Genomic DNA, 22,204 nt, shown 5'->3' with positions numbered 1-22,204 from the left:
GCTTCTGCCTCCCACTTCCGTCTTCCGCTCCCGAGCCGCTTCTGCCTCCCACTTCCGTCTTCCGCTCCCGAGCCGCTTCTGCCTCCCACTTCCGCCTCCCACTTCCGCCTCCCACTTCCGCCTTCCGCTCCCGAGCCGCTTCTGCCTCCCACTTCCGTCTTCCGCTCCCGAGCCGCTTCTGCCTCCGCCCCGGGAAAAGGATGACCTTTTGCCCCTTTGGAAGTTCTGGTCGTTCCTGAACTTGATTCGGCTTCTGTCACCGAGTTGCACCCCAGTGCCATCTACTTTGCCTCTTGAAAGTCTTTTATGCTTACTTCACCCTACTTCTTTCTGTACAGCAAAAACCTTTAAATGGCGTCACATTTCAAAAATTAATTTTGTGACCAAAAGCTTTTAATATTTCCTGCATTGTTTTCACAAGTAGTATCATTTCAGTTTTTCAGAAAACATAACGTACGCTACACAGATCGATAACTATTCACACATAAAGACAACATTTGATTGAAACTGCCTTGTTAATGAGAAGAGTGGGCCTGTTTTTCCAGCCAATTGGTTCCCACAAGGAACAAGAGAACTCAGCTCCAGCGAGGCAGGCTTCAGCCTCAAGTATATTTCTCTCTTCATTTTTATAGACCATGTTAGGAAATGTTGTTTGCATGAATATGTAGATAAGGAGGTATAGTATAGCAATGTCTCTCAATTGTGTTCTGAGCTCTTCTAAGTAATAGTCCCCAAATTAGATGATCTGAAATTTAAAAATTATAAAAATGATTCTATTGCTTTATAACCTATCAACTCAGTTTTTCATTCAAGTGTTTTGAAAGCAAAGGATTAGAAACTATTTGAGTTGCAAAAGGATGTGTTGTATGGTCAGTCTCAGTTTCTGGAACATTCACCAGAGAGGCTGTCCTTGTACCAATTTATCAAGGGACTGTCCTTTATCCCTGATTCTGTCACCTTATTTAATCTATTTTGAGGGGGATTGGGAACATTAAAATGTTGTTAATTTAATTGCTTTTTGGGGCCAATTTGTTTTTGATAAAATGCTATTATACTATTATTTTAAATGTGTTTTCATTGAATCCTTAGAGTCACAGATTTAGTTCATTCTATTTATGGCAACTGCCCTCCATATACCCTAATCTTCCCTGTCACACCAGTGAACCAAATTAGAAATTTTTTGTCAGAAAAAGTCTGACCTACTTTTTCAATTGAAATAAAAGTGTTAGCATGTTTTTTCAAGGATATTAAAAAAAGAAAGCCACTGAGAAATAAATTATAGAGGACATTTTATTAAATTACTGAAGGCAATAAAGTTATGATTTAAGATGTGTAGAGCTAATATAATTGACCCACTTTGTACTATGCCATTACAAGAAAATACATCTATATACTGCTTTTCTTACTTAATTTGTAACACCTTAATGAAGCATGTGGGTAAAAGTTCAGGTCACATACTAAGTGAAAACTTGTGTGTATGTGTTTATTGAACATTACTCTCAGGAGCAAAACGCTAAATAAGAATCAGGCCAGGTACAGTGGTTCATGCCTGTAATCCTAGCTCTTTGGGAGGCCAAGGCAGGAGGATCACTTGAGCTCAAGAGTTCAAAACTAGCTTGAGCAAGATGGCAAGATTCTGTCTCTACAAAAAATTTAAAAATTAGCTCGGTGTGGTAGCATGCACCTGTAGTCCCAGCTACTTAAGAGGGTGACATGGGAGGAGCCCAGGAGGTCGAGGCTGCAATGGGCTATGATTGTGCAGTGGCCACTGCACTCCAGCCTGGGTGACAGAGACTCCATCTCTTAAAAAAATTAAGTACAAAAGTCATTTAAGAAGCCTCCCGCATTAATTCTGCTCTGCATCACAGAAGTTCAGGAGGGGCTGAGCCGAGTTGGACCTCAGCCTCTGAAGGTGGAGCTGCTGCCCTGCTGCTCGCACCTGTGGAGGCAGGTGGTGAGACTCCAAAGCAACCTGCTTATCAGAACCAACGTAGCTTTGCAGCTGCAGAACCAACAGCAAGCAAATGGAAGGAAGCCACCTTCTCCCCTCATCCTGTCTCCCATGGTCCCTCTTGTGCTACCTTTGGCAGAATATAAAGCCAGCAGAGAATGGGAAAATCATATTTGCAGGGTCCCTGACCCAATATTACAAAGCAGAACATAAATATTGGATTGGTAACTGACAGATAAAGCTTCATAACTGACCCAAGTGGTAGATAGCATGAAAGGCCCAATATGTGTTCGCTCTTAAGTTCTAGAAGGAAAGAATCAATACAATGAGGGAAACGGACAAGTCCTGTAGCTGACAAAGTGTAAGGTATGTCTGCAGTATTATTTATGAGTGTTTAAGAGTATTCAGCTCATCCACAGAAAATAAGAGAAATGAACAGACAGGCCAGTAGCCTGTGAGACACATGAGCCAGTGGACTGTGGGAGGGAATGGGAGCATCGGCGAGTATTCAGTATTGATGAGGCATTCAATATTCATGAGATATCCAGTATTCATGAGGTCAGACAAAATTATCCACCCGTTCTTGACTTCTATTTTGGCCCTACTATTTTATGCCTGGGACGAGCGGATAAAAGGCTTAATTCATTTAATCTATTAGAGTTAGTCACATTCTCAATTGAGTCCATTTTAACATCTTGCTAGTTCCCTTAGTAACAGATTTTATAAGGATTAACATAAAGTCCTTGATCTTTGTCCATTAGAAAAATAATGGAGATTCATATCTCCACTCCAGTAAGACAGAAACCTAGACATAGTGTTATATACTTTGGTCTCCATGTCGCCCTGGCCTTATCATGTTGATATTTCCCAGACTAAATTCTGGGTTATTGAAGATGTGTGTTTTTCTTTTCTTTTCTTTTCTTTTCTTTTTTTTTTTTGAGACAGAGTCTCATTCTGTCCCCCAGGCTGGTGTACAGTGGTGTGATCTTGGCTCACTGCAATCTCCACCTCCCAGGTTCAAGCAATTCTTGTGCAACTTCCTGAGTATCTGGGATTACAGGCGCATGCCACCATGCCTGGCTAATTTTTTGTATTTTTAGTAGAGATGGGGTTTCTCCATGTTGGCCAGGCTAGTCTCGAACTCCTGAACTCAGGTAATCTATCCAGGTTAGCCTCCCAAAGTGCTAGGATTTTAGGCATGAGCCATCATGTCCAGCCTACTTTAGCTTTTTAAGTACCACCAGAGAGTTACCAAAGTACAGATTTTTATGTTGCAATCCTCTTATAAGACTTCCTAAATTTTGTTTCTCAATTTAACCATGTCATGCAAACCTGCTTTCCAGGTAGCAAAGCTCTGACCCATGGTATGCCTGGGGACTTTTTAAATTAATTCAGTACCTATTTATCATATGTCGGCAGCATAGCAGGCTTGTGCCAAGTGAATAGCCATGAACAAACCAGTGCTTCTCACCACCAATGTTTGCATTTCATAGTGGGACAAATAAACAAAGGCGAACGTTGTTAATCAGTGTTAGGAAGGAAAAGCAAGCAGTGAGAACATCAGATTCAGCGGATGTCTAAAATACTTGTTTCCACAAAAACTGGGAGCTGATTAGCTCCCACCAACTCTCAGCCTCTCACCAGCCCAGGGCCTCTGCACTGCCTTGATCTCTTCCCAAGGACACCTGGAACCCAGTGGTGTGCTCGAAAATGCTAAACAGCCATTTCGAATGCTAAAAACGCATTTCAAAGGACTTCTAAGGAAGTAAATGATTGCAATTTAAAAAATTCCTGAGATTGTCCTTATTTTCCTTAATTTGGATAATTTACATTTTACAGCATTAAAAGTTGTTGCTTTTGTGTGAAAAAATCCCATGAGCACTTAAGAGTACCAAAGAAATGGCATTTTTAAAAGCCTATGCTAGCACTCTTTAAATCTTCTTATGAAAATGTGAAAACATAGAATTAGAACAGTGTAATGAATTCCTGTGTACCAGCTCCAACAGTGACCAACACTTGTCCGGTCCCGCTTCATACAAATCTTCCTGTCATCTCTATCAGTGGAACTCCCTGCCCGTGTTTTAAGGCCGACTCAGACACATCCTTTCCTCTGGGATGCCTTCAGTTTTTGGGTGTGACAAAATCCATGAACATCATATTAGCCAGATGTTAGCGCTTTTATCGGCCAAATATTTTAGTATTTCCATATTTTCTTTTTTGTTGCCCTGTCCTTTTCCATGTGGTAAATTTATTCCATTATTTAGCTCATCTGTTGTGTTCAGTCTTTCACATTCTGCTTGGTTCTGTTTTCTGATCTCTTTTAGAATGTTTAATTCCTCGACTGTGTTCTAAAATGCTAGGATCGGCTGGGCGCGGTGGCTCAAGCCTGTAATCCCAGCACTTTGGGAGGCTGAGACGGGTGGATCACGAGGTCAACAGATCGAGACCATCCTGGTCAACATGGTGAAACCCCGTCTCTACTAAAAATTACAAAAAATTAGCTGGGCACGGTGGCTCATGCCTGTAATCCCAGCTACTCAGGAGGCTGAGGCAGGAGAATTGCCTGAACCCAGGGGACGGAGGTTGCGGTGAGCCGAGATTGCGCCATTGCACTCCAGCCTGGGTAACAAGAGCGAAACTCCGTCTCAAAAAAAAAAAATAATAAATAAATAAATAAAAATAAAATGCTAGGATCTATTCTAATAGAATCTCTATTCATTTTGAGCTTTAAATAGTTCTGCTCTTCAGATTTATAATTTCTCCTTATGAGGTCATTTTCCCCTGGAGGCTCTGGCTGCCTGGCCGGGTCTGTGTGTGCAGAAGGCGGGACCTCGGTGCCGGAGGGCACAGGGGAGGTGGGCCAGCAGAAACGGACACTCACTCCTCATCCTTCAGGTCTGAACTCACACTTTGTTCTCTTGCAGCTGTACCAGACAGACCAATCTCACCAGTCCCGGAGGGTGGGATGAGGGAGGCACCTGCCAGAGGCTGATTAGCTCCCACCAACTCTCAGCCTCTCACCAGCGCAGGGCCTTTGCACTGCCTTGATCTGTTCCCAAGGACATCTGGAACCCAGTGGTGTGCTCGTAAATGCCAAACAGGCGTGTCCTAATGTATGCACATTTATGTGTACATTAGCTTACTGTACCTGCTACAGATAAAAAGGAGTGGCATGCAGTTTAAAACACTAATAAAATATACAACACTGTTATAAATCCCACAAAGCCACTTCTTACGGAGTGCTTTCACTGAATCTTGCTGAGCCCTACATCTGAAGCCAACACAGGGTTGCAGTGGATGAATGAGTGTGGTTTTGACAGGAATACTGGGGAGTTTTCACTCAGGAGTCAGATGAAGGTGAAGCAGCAAGATGAATGTCAGAGCTTCACTCGTTCAACCAATCAGTGACTTCTTCGCTTCAGCAATAATAGTTTCCAGAGGCTGAGACGATTTCTCCAATTTTCTGTGCCATTCACAATGCAAAAGCTACATTTTAAGTATGATGCGCATCTTCCTCCACCACTTTCTTGGTCTAGAGACAATCACAACAGTGAATCAAGCCCCGAGTCACGATGTCTGTGAGTAGGTGTGAAACCTCCCACCAAAACTGATTCCAGGCTACTGGTGTGAGTCCCCAAATACAGCCCACCATTGTAGAGTATGCGCACAGCAAGAACACCGATTGTAGTAAAATGCAGCAAAGAGTAGGAAGGGATGAGTTTTGAGTATTTGTTACTTTTGTTTTTAATATAATTCTAAGTTTATAAAATGTAACTGTAAATAACAGCTGTGTTCGCCTAGTGGCTGGCCAAGTTCCTGGTGCTGCAGCCTCTGGCACACCAACGCCTGGTCCAGTGCTCCCTCTGGCTGACCATCTGCCTGGCAAGCCTTCCCTGTGAGGCCCACCCTGATCCCAGTACATACCATTGCAACCCACCCGACTGCACTATCCTCACCTACTTCTTTTCCTTTTTTTGGAGACGGAGTCACGCCCTGTTGCCCAGACTGGAGTGCAATGGCACAATCTCGGCTCACTGCAACCTATGCCTCCCAGGTTCAAACGATTCTCCTGATTACAGGCATCTGCCACCACATCCAGCTCGTTTTTTATATCTTTAGTAGGGACAGAGTTTCAACATGTTGGTCAGGCTGGTCTCGAACTCCTGACCTGTGATCTGCCCACCTTGACCTCCCAAAGTGCTGGGATTATAGGCATGAGCCACAGCACTCAGCCCTCACCTGCTTTTTCTTTCTTCCCAGGCACATTTCCTGACACTGGCATCTGGTGTGTTTAGTTTTATTTGCTTTCCTCCAGAGCAGCAGCTATTTGGGGGACTCAGTCTCTGTTGTGTTCACCAACTTGTTCCAAGCAGCTGAAACAGTGCAATCCAGGTTGGCCTTCATTACACGTGGACTGAGTAAATGCTCAAGAACCTCAATACTTACAGTCACGCTCCAGGAGATTCATGAGACTACAGTCTTGTAAAAAGCAAAACTTTCATCTTACTTGGTAAAACTCAGGACATTTCCCCAATTCCATGACAGAATACTGAGTCTGAATATTCCATCCAGTGTAGCACCCAAGGCAGCTCCCGGAGAATTGCTATCCTAAGGATTCACTTGTCATTGAGAGGGTTCCCTCCATTCTTTTCTCTGAAGCTTGTTTTTGCTGCAACATATTTTAACATTTTTATTGTGGGAAAAATGAAATAGTTTCAAAATTGATGCAAATGAGAAAACCAAGTTGTCTGTAATAGTGCTGTTTTTTATTTGTATGGTGCTTTCAATCTAATGGGGGGTGGGGAGGCGACCAAGGAGAGACTGTCCCAAGTTGGGGAAACGCAAGTAGCACTGGTGCAGGTACAGCAGGTGACAAGATCAGGTGGAGCTGGACCTGCAGCTCTCGGGGGGCACATAGCCACCTTTCAGGTTATGCACGTTAGCATCCATCCCTGGGTCTGCTAGTGGAGTCAAGGGCAGAAATAATTTGAAAGGAAAAGAAAATCTCAGCAACACTAGAGTAGTGAAACATTTTCTTTTTTATTGAGAACATGTCAAATCCTTTGTCTGTATTCGACAGCGTCTCATGCTCAGTTCCGGCTGGTCTCGGTGCGAGAGGAAGCTCATGCAGTTGTATCGTGTGGTGTATACACAAATATACATACAGAGAACACTGAGGATTGCATCTTAGCAACAAGTTTCTTGGCCGAATTACATTCATAGAAAGTGTCCAGATTCCAAAATCAAATTAAAAGCATGTAACCTAAAGCCTGACAAAGCAAACAGCTTTAGGGGCTTACTCCATGAAGGTTCATAGACTGTGCTTTTCACGGCTCCATTCACGTTTAGTGGCCCACCGGCTCCTCACACACCATCAGCTTATGCTGTCGCCAAAGTAAGTGTTCTTGGGGCTTAGTACTCGTCCCTTCAAACAGTAAACACAAAAGTGCAGACGGTGCTGCCAGAGACAGGAGACTTTGCACAAGAGACTGAAAAAGCCAACACACCCCTTACAAATAAAAGTTATGGTCAAGTCGGATCTGCCAGCCACCTCCACCGGTCCCTGGCACCCGGCAGGTCAGAGGTTTCTCTAATTCTATTCCCCGGCATCAAGTGAACACCAGAACTCACACGGAAGGCACCGAGTGACCCACCGGCCTTGAGCCTGGGTACACCCACTCCTCACCCAGGGAGATTGTCACACAACACGCTAAGGGGCAGGGACGCTGTAAACTGGACACACACGGTACACAAACACTCTGCCCTTTCCACTTACACAGCGTGGGGTTGATAAGAAGGAATCTTTTGGGCGAGTGTGTAATTTCACAGAATCTAATGGTGGGAAAGATGGCCAATTTTCCTTCTTTTTCTGGATAAAGTTACGCCTGGGGCAGACGACCTGCTTTTGGGGTAAAGTATTTTAGAAGGAAAAAGAGCCACTGCCATGCTCTGAGACATGGGCAGATCCGGGTGTGCCGTCTCCACCGCTTCGCTAATCCCATCCTCAGATGTGTGCACAGTGTGAAGGCGGAGCCGTCCCCTCCTCAGTGTATCTGTGTGAGATTACAGGGAGAGACACTGTCTTCATGAAGAAAGCAGCAGTTCCACAGCCTGGAGATAAATACAGTTGTTTGAAAAAAAAAAAATCCAGAGATATCCATGCCTTGTGAGATAGTGGCTAGTACACTTTAAAGTAATGCTTTTAATGACAAAACATTCTCCAAAACAGGAAAAGAAGATGAAAAGTTACATGAAGATGCAGAATCACAACTGCAGTTCTTTGGCATCCCTTGCTGGGAAGAGGTGGGCCTGGCGTATGACCGGGTGATGAGTGCAGAGGACAGTGGTGACATCCATCTCGACCGTTCACTCCTCATGGCACAGAACACACCACCCACCTGAGACTTTTGGAGCACTGACCTCCCAACAGCAGGACTCTGTCCTTGGCAGAGCTGTACCTGAGTGGTCCCGAGGGACAGTGTGTTTGTGGAATTAATACTTCAGGTTTAGCTAACGAAACAACACAGAAGCCCCCTCTTCCCCTACTTGTCAAAATGTCCTCAAAATTTAAGACTTTTCTTAAAAAAATCAAGTTCCTGCTTGTGCCAAATTTTCTGCTAAGTCTCTAAAACCCACATCAAGGACATGGGATGCAAAATGACACCTCAATGCAACAGCTAGAGTCTAATGCACAATGAGCGCTCTCAAGGGAGATTAAAGTGCTAAGTTTCCTCATCTGTCTCAGGGAGGAGCCAGCTTTCTTGTTTTTTTTTTCTGACTACAGATGCGCTGTCCCAAGAGCACTGCACAGCCTCTGGTCCCCTGGCCAGGAGAGTGGCCCCTACACATCAGCTTCCTCCCCGCAGCTACCCTGCCCAGGCCTCCCTGAACCCAGTTGCCTTGGCTGCCTTCCTCCTGCCTGGATGGCTTGGGGTGGGATGCCCTGTGCCTGCCTGTCCACCCAGGAAAGATGCACCTTAGGGTCTCAAGGCACCTGCTCAGGTCCCACATGGTGAGGCCCTCACTTATTTGGGGTGGTACAGGGAGCAATCATGCTCATTTTAGCTATTTCCTGACAGAAGAGTAAAGCCAGACATACTGGGTAGTTTTGTATGTAAATGGAATATATTAACAGTAAACTTTGTAACCAAAATCCACATATTTTTAAAAACTAAGTCCATCTCCCAATCCCCATTAGAAAAAAATACAATTTATCAAGACAAGAATAAAAATGCACAGACTTACAAGGTGTTTTATCTATAATGTGCAAGAGCCTGCTTGGGGGAAGGCCAGCGAAGACCTCTTTCCTTCTGCAGGTACAGAAACCCCCACACAATCTGCCTAAACAAGACCCCACTATTGTGATGAAGGGGCCTGTAATGCCCACTCTGACTGGTTCACGGAGACAACTACCCTCTTCGGTAGAGGAGAAGGCTGGTGTGGGGCAGAAGTTCGTGCCTCTGAACCTGGTCGTATCCCCAACAATGAGCCTTAAGCAGCACCTCTTCCTGCCATGCTGGGATGAGATCTGTGTGGCCACACACAGATAGGGCTCCTGACATCGGGAGGTGCACACCCCGCCAAAGCTGTGGCGCTTCACTTCTCAGGTCTGAGCTCACTGGGTTTAGGGGGAGGAGGATGCCCCTCTGCACCTGTTCTGGTTTCCTAGGCCCATCATGGACACACAGGCGTCATCACCCTGGACTTCGCTGTGGCAAATGTATGCTGTAGGGTGGTCTGCACCAATCTCTGCCCATGGGCCCAGGAGACCCACCTGAGCACCCTCCAGAGCCTTGGAGCTGGGCACTGCACTGGTGGGCAGAGCACTTCTCTTGGCTCCTCTTTCATCCTGAGCGGAGGCAACAAGGCAACTGGTGCAAATCTCTGAGCTGGGTGGAGGTGGTCTACACAGGGCCCTTGCCTGCTGCGCTCCTGACCTCCTGGGCTGGCTCCCTCTGCCATGGGGCCGTCCTGTGCACTGTGGGTGCCGAGCAGCCCTGAGCACCCCTGTCGAGACCGTCAGCATCTGGTCTACACTATGCCAGCAGCACCTGGTCTCACCAGCTCTCACCTGGATGCTTTTAATTTTTCCAACATGTCTTTGACAAAGCTGGAAACAATAATTAAAAAACATGCCTTCTACGGCATTTTCCAGGAATGAATATCTACTGAAATACTTCTCCTTCCATCCTGTGAAGGTCTTTGCGCAGTCACTCATATCCATTCGACTTGGAGTAAGGAAGAGAGGGAACTTAGGCCGGGAACTGTGCAGCAGCCCTCCTGATTCCTTCTAGTCCAGAAAAGTTAAATATCGTTTAAAAAACCCGAATTAATGGCCAGCCTGGGTTACTGGCCATGTTTTACCTGTGATTACTTAGAATAAACTAAGAAAAGTTTTCCATGATCTGATCCTACAATGAGTACAGAAGCTTCTAGAGGAGGCTGAGGGCTACAGGGTCCTGGGTCATGACTCCGCAGGACACACAGTCACCGCTGTGGGACCCCATGTGCGTGACAGGGCCACGCTACATCATGCTGGGAGTCTGCTCCTCGGGGACAGACTGTTAAAACCTAGTGTGTGAAACTAACCACGGAGGTACCTATGGAGAAAAGAGACCTAAGTTTAGACAGACATGTGGCAATTTCCTTTAGGTTACTACTTCCTACCTCTATTTCCCACCCTCCTCCATATATAGATGCTTTTTTGCAGTTAAAATAATGTGGCCTAAAAGTGGCCTGACATACATAATTACTTCTTATTTTATAAACCACATTCCTAGCTCTGAATAAATTATTTATTCAAGAATTTCACACAAAGTAATTTCTATTTTCCTAAACGTAAGGAAGCCCTACTCGGTAGAACTCAACTTCTAAACGTAAACTGAGATTGAAAGCAGTCACTGGACGGTTCAGAAGGGGAAATACTGTGGCAGAGAGATGCCAGGTGGCGAGACCGGGCCCCAGCGCACCCCTGTCCCCTCCCCACACTGCGTACTGCCCCAGGTCTGATGTGAGATGCTGGGGACAACAGTGGACACCTGGTGGTCCCCTGTGTCCCCCACTCCCTCCCCAAGGTATGCACCTGCCCCCAGTTCAGATGTGAGGTTCTGGAGGACGACGCTGGATGCCCACACCCCCTGTACCCCACATCACGTCTGCCCGGGTCAGGGCGTGAGTGAGAACTGGTCCTGCTCAGTGGGCTTCTCCACCCAGGCCCCCAGCCCCGCCTTGATGAAGGCGGTGAACAGACGCGCCTTGGCAGCCTGGTACTCCTTTGCCGCCAGCTTGGACTCGTGGTACATGTTGGGCTTGGTAATCTTGGAGCGTAGTAAGTGGGGGGGAACCTGTGAAGGGATAAAAAACAAATTCAGCTGTGGAAGCAGTAACTGATGAAAGTAATACCGAAGATGCCAGAAAAATGGCCTTTCGAACTGCATTGGCTTCTCAGGGGAAAGCAACCCAGAGGAAGGCGCTTTCTGCCAAGGGAATGGCTTCACACACGACAAGGCGCGCGTCTCCTAAGGGCTGAGTTATCAGCACCAAGTTCCAGTCTTGCTGGTCAAACAGGCAGCTACAGACCCCCGAGTTCTGAAGAGGTGCTTCTGGAAACCACCAAGAGTCACTGATGTTATGTGTGTCTTATCACCCTGCTGACCTCAGAGGCCTTCCCTGCTGACTCCTTTCTGTGTGGACCTTGGACTTCGAGCAGCTGGCCTAGGTGCTGCCCCTGTGTGAACAGGACCCTCCCGGGCAAACTGTCACTTCTGGCTGTATCAGCCATGCCAGTGCACAATGCTGGTCTCAGAATAAACAGATGCTACCTACTTGATTAAAGAATAAATACACACTAGTAACATCCTGATTTACTATATAAGGTTTTATCCTGGGGAAAAAGGGGCCCCATAGCTAATTCAAAGCTCTCATGGAGGGTTGTCAGACTCCAATCAATTTTTGTGTTGCTGAGAAGGAGGGGACAGCAGGGTGACTGGCCCTCCGTTTTGCATATGACTTTCAATATCTGGGAGTAAGAGACATTTCCACCAAGCACAGTGGTCTGGCAGGGAGTCTGGCCCTGCAGCAGGGAGGAGAGAGCCGCCTTCGAGACGGCATTAAGGTTGGAGGAACGTGGCCACACTTCTAGGCTAAAACAATCGGAAAGAATAAAAGGTTTCCCAGTGATGGTTTTAGGAAGCTGTGCATGGTGGCATGACCATGAAACAGTTTAAGGAACGATGGGTGTGAGGACAGACAAGCTATTGGGGAGGTGGAGCCGGCGCATCGCGGTGAGGGCACCTCAGTACCTTGCCGTGCACACGCATCCAGCGACAGTACAACGCGTGCTTACACAGGCGGGACGCGCGGCCCAGCTCATCCTTCCCTGTCGTGGCGTTGATGACCTCAATAGCGGAGTCGCCTACCGTCCAGTTCACGCTGAAGTTGGGGGCCTTTCCTGGCTGCCGTGCTTCTGCATTGCTGATGCCTGAAACAGAAGGCACAGGAAGGTAGTGCGAAGCCCACATTCACTCCAGGGAAGGAGCAGCCAGGTGCAGCACACTGTGCTCAGACGTGGCCACAGACATGTGTGGTGGGGAAATTCTGCCTGCCGAGGAATGTACGCAGACTTGGGTGTGCATCTGCTGTGGCCGTGCCTCACACCCTTCCACTGTCACCAGAACAGGAGTAGTGCTGAGAAAGCAGAACTGACCCACGGGTATGCAATTGTCTGACAGGGCAGGTGGGCAGAAGGTTGACAGAAACCTGAAATGATGAGACTTCCTGCCAAGTGTGTTTTTGCTGACTCTGGCTCTGATGGAGCTAAGAACCCTAGCAGCCTGAGGGAGGGTGGATGGGTGGGAGTCACTTCTGAGACTAATGCAGGGTCCAATGAGGCTGCGCAGGTGGGTGCTGCTCCCTATAGGGTCGCACCCATGTCTGGTGCTCATGCCCTGCACATGCTCCCCTGCCACTGAGAGGCCAGGCACGTTCAGGTCACGTGGCTTTGCATGTGTGACACCCATAATGCAACAGGAAACTCCAATTGTTAACAAGTGTCTTGAAATGGTTCACAAGAGCCTTGAAGAAGTTCACAGAACTTTTTCCTGTGTACAATGAAAAAACTTCATGGATTTCAAAGCTGTTTTGAAATAAACTTGTACTGACTTTCTGAAACATGCCTGAGTAGGATCCAGTTTGAGGCATAAGAAGATCAAGACGTCTGTTTGAAAAGAGCTTCTATCAGAGCTACATGACTTCTGCTAAAATTGAAGCAAGAACAAACATCAAACAGGAGATAAAAACAGCTTTACCAAGCATTTTCAATCCTGAAGAAAATGCATACTTAAGAAAAAAAGGCTACCCAGAGGCAGATGGGTACACAGACCATGGCAACGTTTTGGCATGTTCAAGGCATTTTGCTTGGTGAGTTCACTTGGAGGGCCAAGGAATGATAACATCTACTTATCATGAGAGTGTTTTGAGAAAGGCAGCCTCAGCTTTAGCAGAAAAACCCCTGGGGAAGCTTCACCAGCATCCTTCACAAAGCTCCTACTCACTCCTCTCATCAAAAAGGTCAACTTTGTGAGGGTTTTGATGGAAAATCATGAGGCATCCACCTTATGGTGGGTGCAAATCCACCTCATTTGGCTCCTGACTTCTTTTTGTTTCCTAATCTCAAATATTCTTTAAAAAGCACCATTTTTCTTTAGCTAATAATGTAAAAATGCCCGTACTAACATGGTTAAATTCCCAAGACATTCAGTTTTTCAGGGACAATCTAAATGGCTGGGATTAGAGCTTATAAAAATGTCTTGAATTTGATGGAGCTTATGTTGAGAAATAAAGTTTGTATCTTTTAAAAAACTTTTATCTTTTAACTTTATGAACTTTGGGAAATACCCTTGTATTTGTTTTCTTACTGTATTTAAACTGTCTCATCTTAACTAATCACAGGCTAATTTTGCTGGGTTTAAAGTTTTTAAAGAAACATAGATAACTGGGAATTGAATACATGTCTCTCCGCTCAGATACTGAGCTTGATAATTCATACCACATGGATGTTATAGGCCACCCAAATCAAAACTCATTTATGATATGACTCTTTAGAACCTGCTTAGGAGATGAGCAGACTCATATTCTGAAGCCAGACACTGAGTCATCAAGCCCACTGGCCATGACAGCACATGGCACTCTCCGATGACTGAGCACAACCCCCTTCATGCCCTGTGGAGGCCACCTCCACCCCTGTCACCATGCTCATTTGCTTTCAATGACCATTCTCCCTTCCCTTGGAGAGATATGAAAACCCAGATGACAGTTTACTGCCAGAACAGTTTACCGTTCAGAGTAAGGAATCCAGGCAGGTGGAGCAGACCCCACTAACTGAGAGTCAAGGGAAAACAAGTCAGCCAGATTTCATAAGACAGAGTACCAGAAGCAAGAAAAACGCAGAGAGAGAGAGTGAACCCTGGATATGCAGAGGGGGGCCTTGAATATCCTGTGGAGCACTGATCAGAGGGTGCATATTACTCAAGGCTGGGAAGAGAATCAGAGGGAAAAGTGCTTGACATTCACATATAGAAGATACAGACATAAAGACATAAAAAGACCAAGCCAAACTTCTGGAGATGAAAACTGCAGTGTAGCAGATAAAGAATACACTTGATGGGACGAACCACAGAATAGAAACCACAGAAGAAAAGATTAGTGAACTTAAAGACATAGTTACGGAAACTATCAAAAATGAAACATGAAGAGAGAAAAGAGACTGAAAGAATAAAAGAACAGAAAACCTGGGGCAGGTTTAAGTAGGCTGAAATATGTGTACTTAGATTTCACGAAGGTAAGGAGAGAGAAGGGGGAAGTAAAATATATCTAAAGAACGACAAATAAAAATTTTCCAAATTTCATGAAACCAACAAACCCATGGATTAAAGAATTTTAGTAAATCCCAAGCAAAAGAAACATAAAAAAACTACACCAAAGCACAACAGAACAAATTGTTTAACACCAGTATTAAAGGAAAACCTTTAGCAAACCCAGAGGAAAAAAACACACAGAGAAATAAAGACAACACATTTCTCACTGGAAACAATTCAAACAAGAAGTCAGGGAAGCACTTAAGGGAGAAAACAAACCCTGCCATTCCAGCAGAAATACATTCACACAGCAAAATACACTTCAAAATGAAAGCAAAATACTTTACCAGACGTACCAAAGCTGAAATAATTCATCACCAGAAGACCTGCGCAACAGAGCATATAAAAAAGGAAGTCCTCCAGCCAGAAGAAAAAATGATACCAAAATGGAATCTAGATCTACACAAAGGAATGAAGAGCCCTGGAAACGACAGCTACATTGATAAATACACAAGAGCTTTTTTCTTCTTATATAAATTCCTTTAAAAGATAATTATTAAAACAAAAATAATTATGTAATATGAATTTTTAAAATATATGCAAAAGTGTCTGAAAACAATACCACAAAGGCTGGGAGTGAAAAAATTGGAGTATCCTGTTGTAAGGTTCTCCTACTGTATGTGAAGTAGTATAATATCACTTGAAGGTAGAGTGTGGTAAGTTAAGAATGCGTACTGTAAACCCTAAAACAACCAGTAAATTAACAAAAGCTACAGCTCTAAAGTTAAGAAGGAGTCAACATGGAATCATCAAACACACCCAATTAAGGCAAAAGCAGTAAGAAGATGAGGAAAAAGTAAACAAAGAACATATGAAACATACAGAAAATAAGTAGCAAGATGAGATTCAAACCTAATATCAATAACCACAATAAATGTAAATGGTCTAAGTACCTCAGTGAAAAGCCAGAGACTGTCCATGGTGGGAGAGGGGAGCAAGATCCAAACCTATGCTGCCATAAGAAACATACTTTTAATATAGAGTAGTTTAAAGGGACAGATATACACTGTGCTAACGCTAATCAAAAGAAAGTTGAAGAGATTATATTAATCCCAAAGCAAATTTCAAAACAAACATGATTACCAGAAATAAAGAGGGTCATTTTATAATGATAAAGGAGGTCAGTTTATTAAGAGAAACCAACAGTCCCTACATTTTTATGCATCTAATCACAGAGCTACAAATACAGGAAGTAAAAACTCTAAAAAAGGGGAAGAAATAGACAATGTACAATTATAACCAAGAGATTTTTCCATCCTGTCTCTCAATAACTGATAGATCAAGTAGAAGTTCAATAAGAATATAAAAGAAAATAAATAATATAATCAAACAACTTGGCCTAATTAACATTTATGGATCACTCTACCCCAAAGTGGCAGATTCATGTTCTCAAGTTTTGTGAAACACATACAAAGACAGATCATATTCTAGTCCATAAAACCAAGTCTAATCAAATTTAAAAGGACTGAAGTCATTAAATGGAACTCAAAAACCAACAACAGAAAGATCTCTGTAAAAGCTCTAGTATTTTGTAGCAGACTTTTAAGTAATCCAAGGAACAAAGTACTTTAATATCAATGAAAACAAAAACACAACATATAATTTTTAAATGCTACAAAAGCAGTAAAAAGGGTCTTAAAACAATGATCTCAGCTGGCCCCTTAAAAACCACAAAAAGATGGGCAATTGAAATACAAGGTAAGCAGAACAAAGGAAATAATTAAAATCAGAGTAAAAATTATTGAAATATAAAACAAAAGACAAAAATCACTGAACCTAAAAGTTGGCACTTAGAGATGAATAGAATTGATAAACTTCTAGCTAGACTGAGCAGAAAAAACAAGAGAGGATACAAACCATCAATATATGGGATAAGAGGATCATGAGGGTTACCACAGATATGCCAATACATGAGACAAATCAGATGAAATGGACAAAGTCCCTGAAAGACAAATTACTGAAGCTTACTCAGAAAAAAAGAAAAAAAAAAAAACCCAGATAATATGAACAGTCCTAAATCTATTATAGAAACATAATTTGTAGTTAGATATTTTCTCACAAAGCAAACTTCAGGCCCAATGGCTTCACTGGTGAATTCAACCATACATTAAGGAAATAATACCAAATCCAAGCAAACTCTTCCAGAAAACTGAAGAGAAAGAAATGCATCTCAGCTCATTTTACACCTGACCAAGACATTAAACTGACTGCAGACCAATATCCCTGAAGACAAGTATACTGTAAATGCAAAAATTCTACAGACAATGTTAGCAAACGGAATCCAACAATATATAAAAGGAATAACACATAATAGCCATATAAAGTTTACCCAGGGATGCAAGGTTGGTTTATTTTTTCTTTTTAATGTCACCATTAGCAGATTGAAAAATGAGCCAAATGCTCATCTCATTTTTTGTTGCTGTTGTTTCAGATGGGGTCTCACTACATCGCCCAGGAGGGCCTCAAACTCCTGGGCTCAAGTGCTCTTCCTGCCTTAGCTCCCAAGCAGCTGGGACTACCATCCCACATCACATGACTGAAAACAGTCATCTAAGAGCAGAAAAAAAGCAACTGACAAAATCCAACATACATTCTTGATTAAAAACCCGTAGTAAGCTAGAAATTAAAAAAACTTCCTTAAGCTGATAAAGGCATCTGTAAAAAAAACCTACAGGAGTCAGACATGGTGGATCATTGTTAGTCCCAGCACTTTGCGAGGCTGAGGCAGGTCCTTGTCTGTGGCTATCCCTCAATTTCTACTTTGCTACTTTTATTTTATCTGCTAGTACATTAGATAGCCCTGGCAGTGGTATAACTGTTTTATTGTTCTTTGAAGTCAACGCCTCTTAGTTTTACTACTTTTTTTTTTTTTTTTTTGAGACGTACTCTCACTCTGTTGCCCATGCTGGAGTGCAGTGGCACAATCTTGGCTCACTGCAACCTCTGCCTCCTGGGTTCAAGCACCTGTCCTGCCTCAGTCTCCTGAGTAGCTGGGATTACAGGTGTACACCACCACAACTGGCTAATTTTTTTGTATTATTAGTAGAGATGGGGTTTTACTATGTTGGCCAGGCTAGTCTTGAACTCCTGAGCTCAGGTGATTCACCTGCCTCAGCCTCCTCAAGTGCTAGAATTACAGGTATGACCCACGATGCCTGGCCAGTTTTACTAATTTTCATCTCTTTTCTTCTTTCCTATACCATTTATTCCCTCCTTCCTTCCCTCTCTCTTTCTCACTTCTATTTCTTTCATTCTTCCTATATTCCTCTTTAGCTTTATTGTTGCTTCCTCTCCCAATTTTGGAAAATGAAGGCTTAATTCATTTATTCCTTCCCATTAATTCAAGGCCATCATCTCCTAAGTTTGAGTGGGGCTCCAGGTCACCATTTTTGATACATGTAATCTAAATAGTCAGTAGTTTAAGTTCTCGTTTCTTATCTGATCTAATAATCCTAGAAGTTTTTGCCTTTTTATTTTAAATTTTTTAAAGTGACGGACTTTGCAGGGGAAACAGTGCTGATGCCAGCACCGTGCCTGTGCCGCTCAGCACACCGCTCAGCACAAACTTACACTGGAGTCTCTTTGTCCCGTTTCTCAAGGGTTGTTCAAAATCAGGCCTTAGTTTTGTTTGCTTCATGTCTGAACCACTCCTTTCCTGAATCGCTTTTTCATGTTCCCTGGAGTTTCCACTCTTCTTTACCTTTTTTTTTTTTGGCCACAACAGAAGTGTTTGCTGTTACCCTCCTATTCAGAGCACTCAGCTTCTCAGTTAGGCTGTTCATTAAAAATAAATTCATCTTCTTCTAAAAATATTCCTTTTAGCATTGTCTAATATGAATCTCTCCTTTAATGTGGAACAGTTCCTTTTCAGCTGTGCTGCTGAGTTACCCTTCTCAGTTATACTCTGGATTTATAAGGCATTCTTTCTTAAATTCAAGTTTTCTCTTTCTTAGATGTCTTTTTCATTTTGCTAGAGTATCCTCAAGTCATTGCGTTTTCTCCAAAAGCATATGTCTTCTGAATCTTTAACTATCTAAAAATTACCGCTTTGTCTCAATGCTTGATTAACATTTGTTTAGGTAGGAAATTCTCCAATAAAAGTATTTTCTTTAGAACCGGAAGGTCATCTCATAACTCCATTCTAACTTCTGGTGTCCTAGGAAGGGTTATATAAATCTGAAATGTACTGCCGGTCACTCAGAAGCTTTCAGGATCTTCCCTTTGCCTTGGTCTTCTGAAACTGCAGGGAGGTGCTGGGCATGGACTTTTCTCATTAATTCTGCTCAGTACTCAGTGCATCCACTTAATTCAAGCACTTGTGGTTTTCCTCTGAACTGGGGACTTTTCTTCTGCTATTTCCTCCTCCCTACTGCCTATTTAAAAACTGTGACTGAATAGATATTGGGCCTTCTGAATAGCTTTTCATGTCTCTTAAGGCTTTCTCATAATTCTGCCTTTCTGTTCCATGTTATCTGAGATTTATCTGACTTCACCTTCCCCTACCCTCATCAGAGCAAAAGCCCCACGAGGAAGGGATTTTGTTTGCCCTGTTCACTGCAAAATCCTGACACCCCAAATCATGCCCACAGCACACTAAAAAAATTAGTTACTATTTTCTAGAACTTCAGCACTTACTAAATAACATACAAATAAGGTTTATCATTAGTTATTTCTCTCTGTTTTCTAAATTGTTTCAACTTTCTCTGTTGTCCTATTTCTCATCTAAATCTTTCTCTTTTGTCCTATTTTCCTCCTAAGTTTGATAATCCATAAAATTTTTATAAGTAAAAATTATTCAATACTAGTAACTGGCATGGTTTCTTCTGCTTGTTTCTTTGATGTGCATTCAATTCTGGGGAAGGCCTGAAGGAAAACAATCAGCCAAGACCATGTCCTCATCCCAAGAACCCAGAGCTCTAGCACCATCCTTCTGTGGTGGTCAGGTGTGCCCTAACCACACACAGGGTTGGGCTAGCCCCCTCAGAGGCACTGGTAGGAGCCTCATGTCCTCCTGAGGTCACTGTTCCTGCACTTGCTGATTGCTGCTGGGATAGTTTTTACCATATGCTCAGGTTTCTCCTGTGGCACAGTGGAACTGAGGTCTTTGGTGGCTGTCCAGCACACCTGCCCTCCCTCTAGCAAGCACCTGCCTGTACGTTCTGAGTTCCTGCAGGTCCCTGAGCTGTCACTCTGTAGAGGCAGCAGCCCCAGGAGCATGTTCAAGGCCATATCCTTCAAGCAGACAGAATCAGGAGGGATTTCTTTTGCGGGGGGATGGTTAGAGGAGTGGGTGTCCACTTAAACTGTTGGGGAATCTCTGACCATAATGGAACTGAATCTTTCATAAACAAGTGGATAATGCTTATATTATCTTCCTTTGCAATTCCATTTCTCTTCATCAAAATAAAAGATTACCGTTGAATGACACTTAAACCTTGGAATTACAATATTTTTCACTAAAACTAAATGATTAATTAACAAAAAGTGTAAGACCCTAACAGTACAAAATATTTTTTATATTTTAAGTTAAATCAAGTCCCATCTTGGAACAAAAATGGAGGAAATAAGGCAAAAAGAAAATAGCTGGAGCTTCCAATACTAACCGTATGCTTTTTCTGGGGCAGAAAGCCCCTAAATAGTCATGAGCACATACTTCTGTTGAGTCCCTGAGGCCAGTGCAGTGCGGAGGCTAACACCAATGAGACACTCATCTTTCTGCGCTGCAAAGAGGGAACTAGGGTAACGAGTTCTTCCCAGGCCATGGTGCAGAAAGCAATAAAAGCAAGAACAACTTGGCTGGTAATGAGACCCTCTGTTGCTGTAAATCAAGTGTGCTGATCAGAACTTTCAAAGCAAGAATACAAAGACACTGTGAATTGGCCCAATACCTGCTACACTTAAAGAGCTCAGAAGAGCTGGCATCGTTGTTTTTTCTTATTTCTACCCTAAAGATATTTTCTAATAGGTTCCTCATGTAGTAGGGTAATCAAAAGTAGATGACATACATATCGGTTAACAATAGATATTTTAGGGTTATTATGGGTTCATGTTATAGAAACTATTAGACATTTATTAGTGGGTCGAGGAAAATATGTACTTACAATCTCAACTGAAAGTGGTCTTTATACTGCAAATAAGAAATAGTCAAGACCTGGGCACAAGTTAAAGCATAAGGAAAAGTGTGCACAGCACCACCCAGTGAGGATGATGCAGGCCACCCAACATAGGAGGGAGCCTCTGAGCTCCTCTGGGTCTAAAACCAACCTGCCATTTAAGCTGAGAGCAGAGCGCCTTTGAGCCTTTCATTCTGATGATCTTAAGAAGGGCAGCCCTTGAGCTGACAGAGGAATAAACGCGATCGATGAGAATCCATAAAGAGCAGGATGGCTGGGTTCTCCCGACCCTCCCAGCCCATTCCCCAGGGCTGGTCTCAGGCTTTCTCTGCCAGCTCGGACATGCCTTGTCCCAACTGTCCACTAACCCCAGCCAGGTGCTGAGAGCTTTACACAGGGGACCTCTGGCCAAATAACACTCCTTTCTCAAAGGAGACTTCAAGGTTTTAAAATACCAGCTGTGGAAGGAGCCCCAGACTACGGTCCTCAGTGAGGTGGGCTCGTGTCCAGAAAGCTGCACGGGCAGAAGAGCCTAACTGGATGTGGATGGGGGAGAGCAGCAGGTGGAGTACAGCTGAGGGGCTCACAGTGATCCCGCCAGCTCTCCTTTTCCTGAAGCAGCTCCAGGGGAGCCACACGGCACTCTGGTGCCCTCTCTGTCCACCACAGGAGGCAAGGCTTGGGGTGGGAAGGGTCGGATGTGGGTTCAAACTGTACTTGTGCTACGGATAGTGGCACGTGGCCATGAGCAGCAAGCCCTGCAATGTCTGCCGGCTGCGGCTGCTTCCACTGTGAAGGGTGATGACAAGCCTGGCCCACAGGACTGCGGCGCAGACTCAGCAAAGGATGTAAGAATCTGGCTCCTGACTTGAGCAAATGCATGCCCTGGGAAATGGCCTGGGGATGGTAGTCAGTGAAGTATAACAATTATTATTTTTAAACGCCTTCAAAGGTGTCAGTGATAAGGCAGGCAGCTGTGCTTTCCCATTACAGTCATCCACACAGAGAATCTAAAACAAGCAAATTGCATTCCCAGGATCTTGAGTTTAGAAGACATTTGGAGGTCATGTGGGTTAGTCCTTCCAGCCAGATCCCCTGCCACTATGTCCATAACAACCATGTCCATCCATTCCAATCTGAACACTTCCAGTCAGGGGAGCTGAACTCCTTTCAGGAAACTCTTCTCTAGACGGTTCCAATCACTAGAAAGTTGTTATCCCAGGATG

General features: G+C 43.9%; 1 protein-coding gene across 16 annotated transcripts in view; it reads right to left on the bottom strand.

Moving 5' to 3' along the window:
* Positions 1 to 6,972: 6,972 nt before the first annotated feature.
* The window catches only part of ADARB1 (adenosine deaminase RNA specific B1), a 139,898-nt gene continuing 124,666 nt past the window's right edge, over positions 6,973 to 22,204 (bottom strand). For 10 of the 16 annotated variants that reach the window (XM_078358775.1, XM_078358773.1, XM_078358781.1 and 7 more), the window contains 2 exons: positions 12,253 to 12,431; positions 6,973 to 11,295 (listed from right to left, as the gene is read on the bottom strand). In XM_078358775.1, coding sequence (XP_078214901.1) covers positions 11,116 to 11,295; positions 12,253 to 12,431 — 359 coding nt within the window. In that variant the 3' untranslated portion in view covers positions 6,973 to 11,115. The remainder of the gene's footprint in view (positions 11,296 to 12,252; positions 12,432 to 22,204) is intronic. The other 6 variants (XM_078358778.1, XM_078358777.1, XM_078358783.1 and 3 more) reach the window with 1 other exon arrangement.

The sequence above is a fragment of the Callithrix jacchus genome, chromosome 21 (genome assembly GCF_049354715.1).
Source record: "Callithrix jacchus isolate 240 chromosome 21, calJac240_pri, whole genome shotgun sequence".
NCBI lineage: Eukaryota > Metazoa > Chordata > Mammalia > Primates > Cebidae > Callithrix > Callithrix jacchus.
The sequence above is the reverse complement of the archived record's forward strand: the minus strand, read 5'-3'. Positions and strand labels throughout refer to the sequence as shown.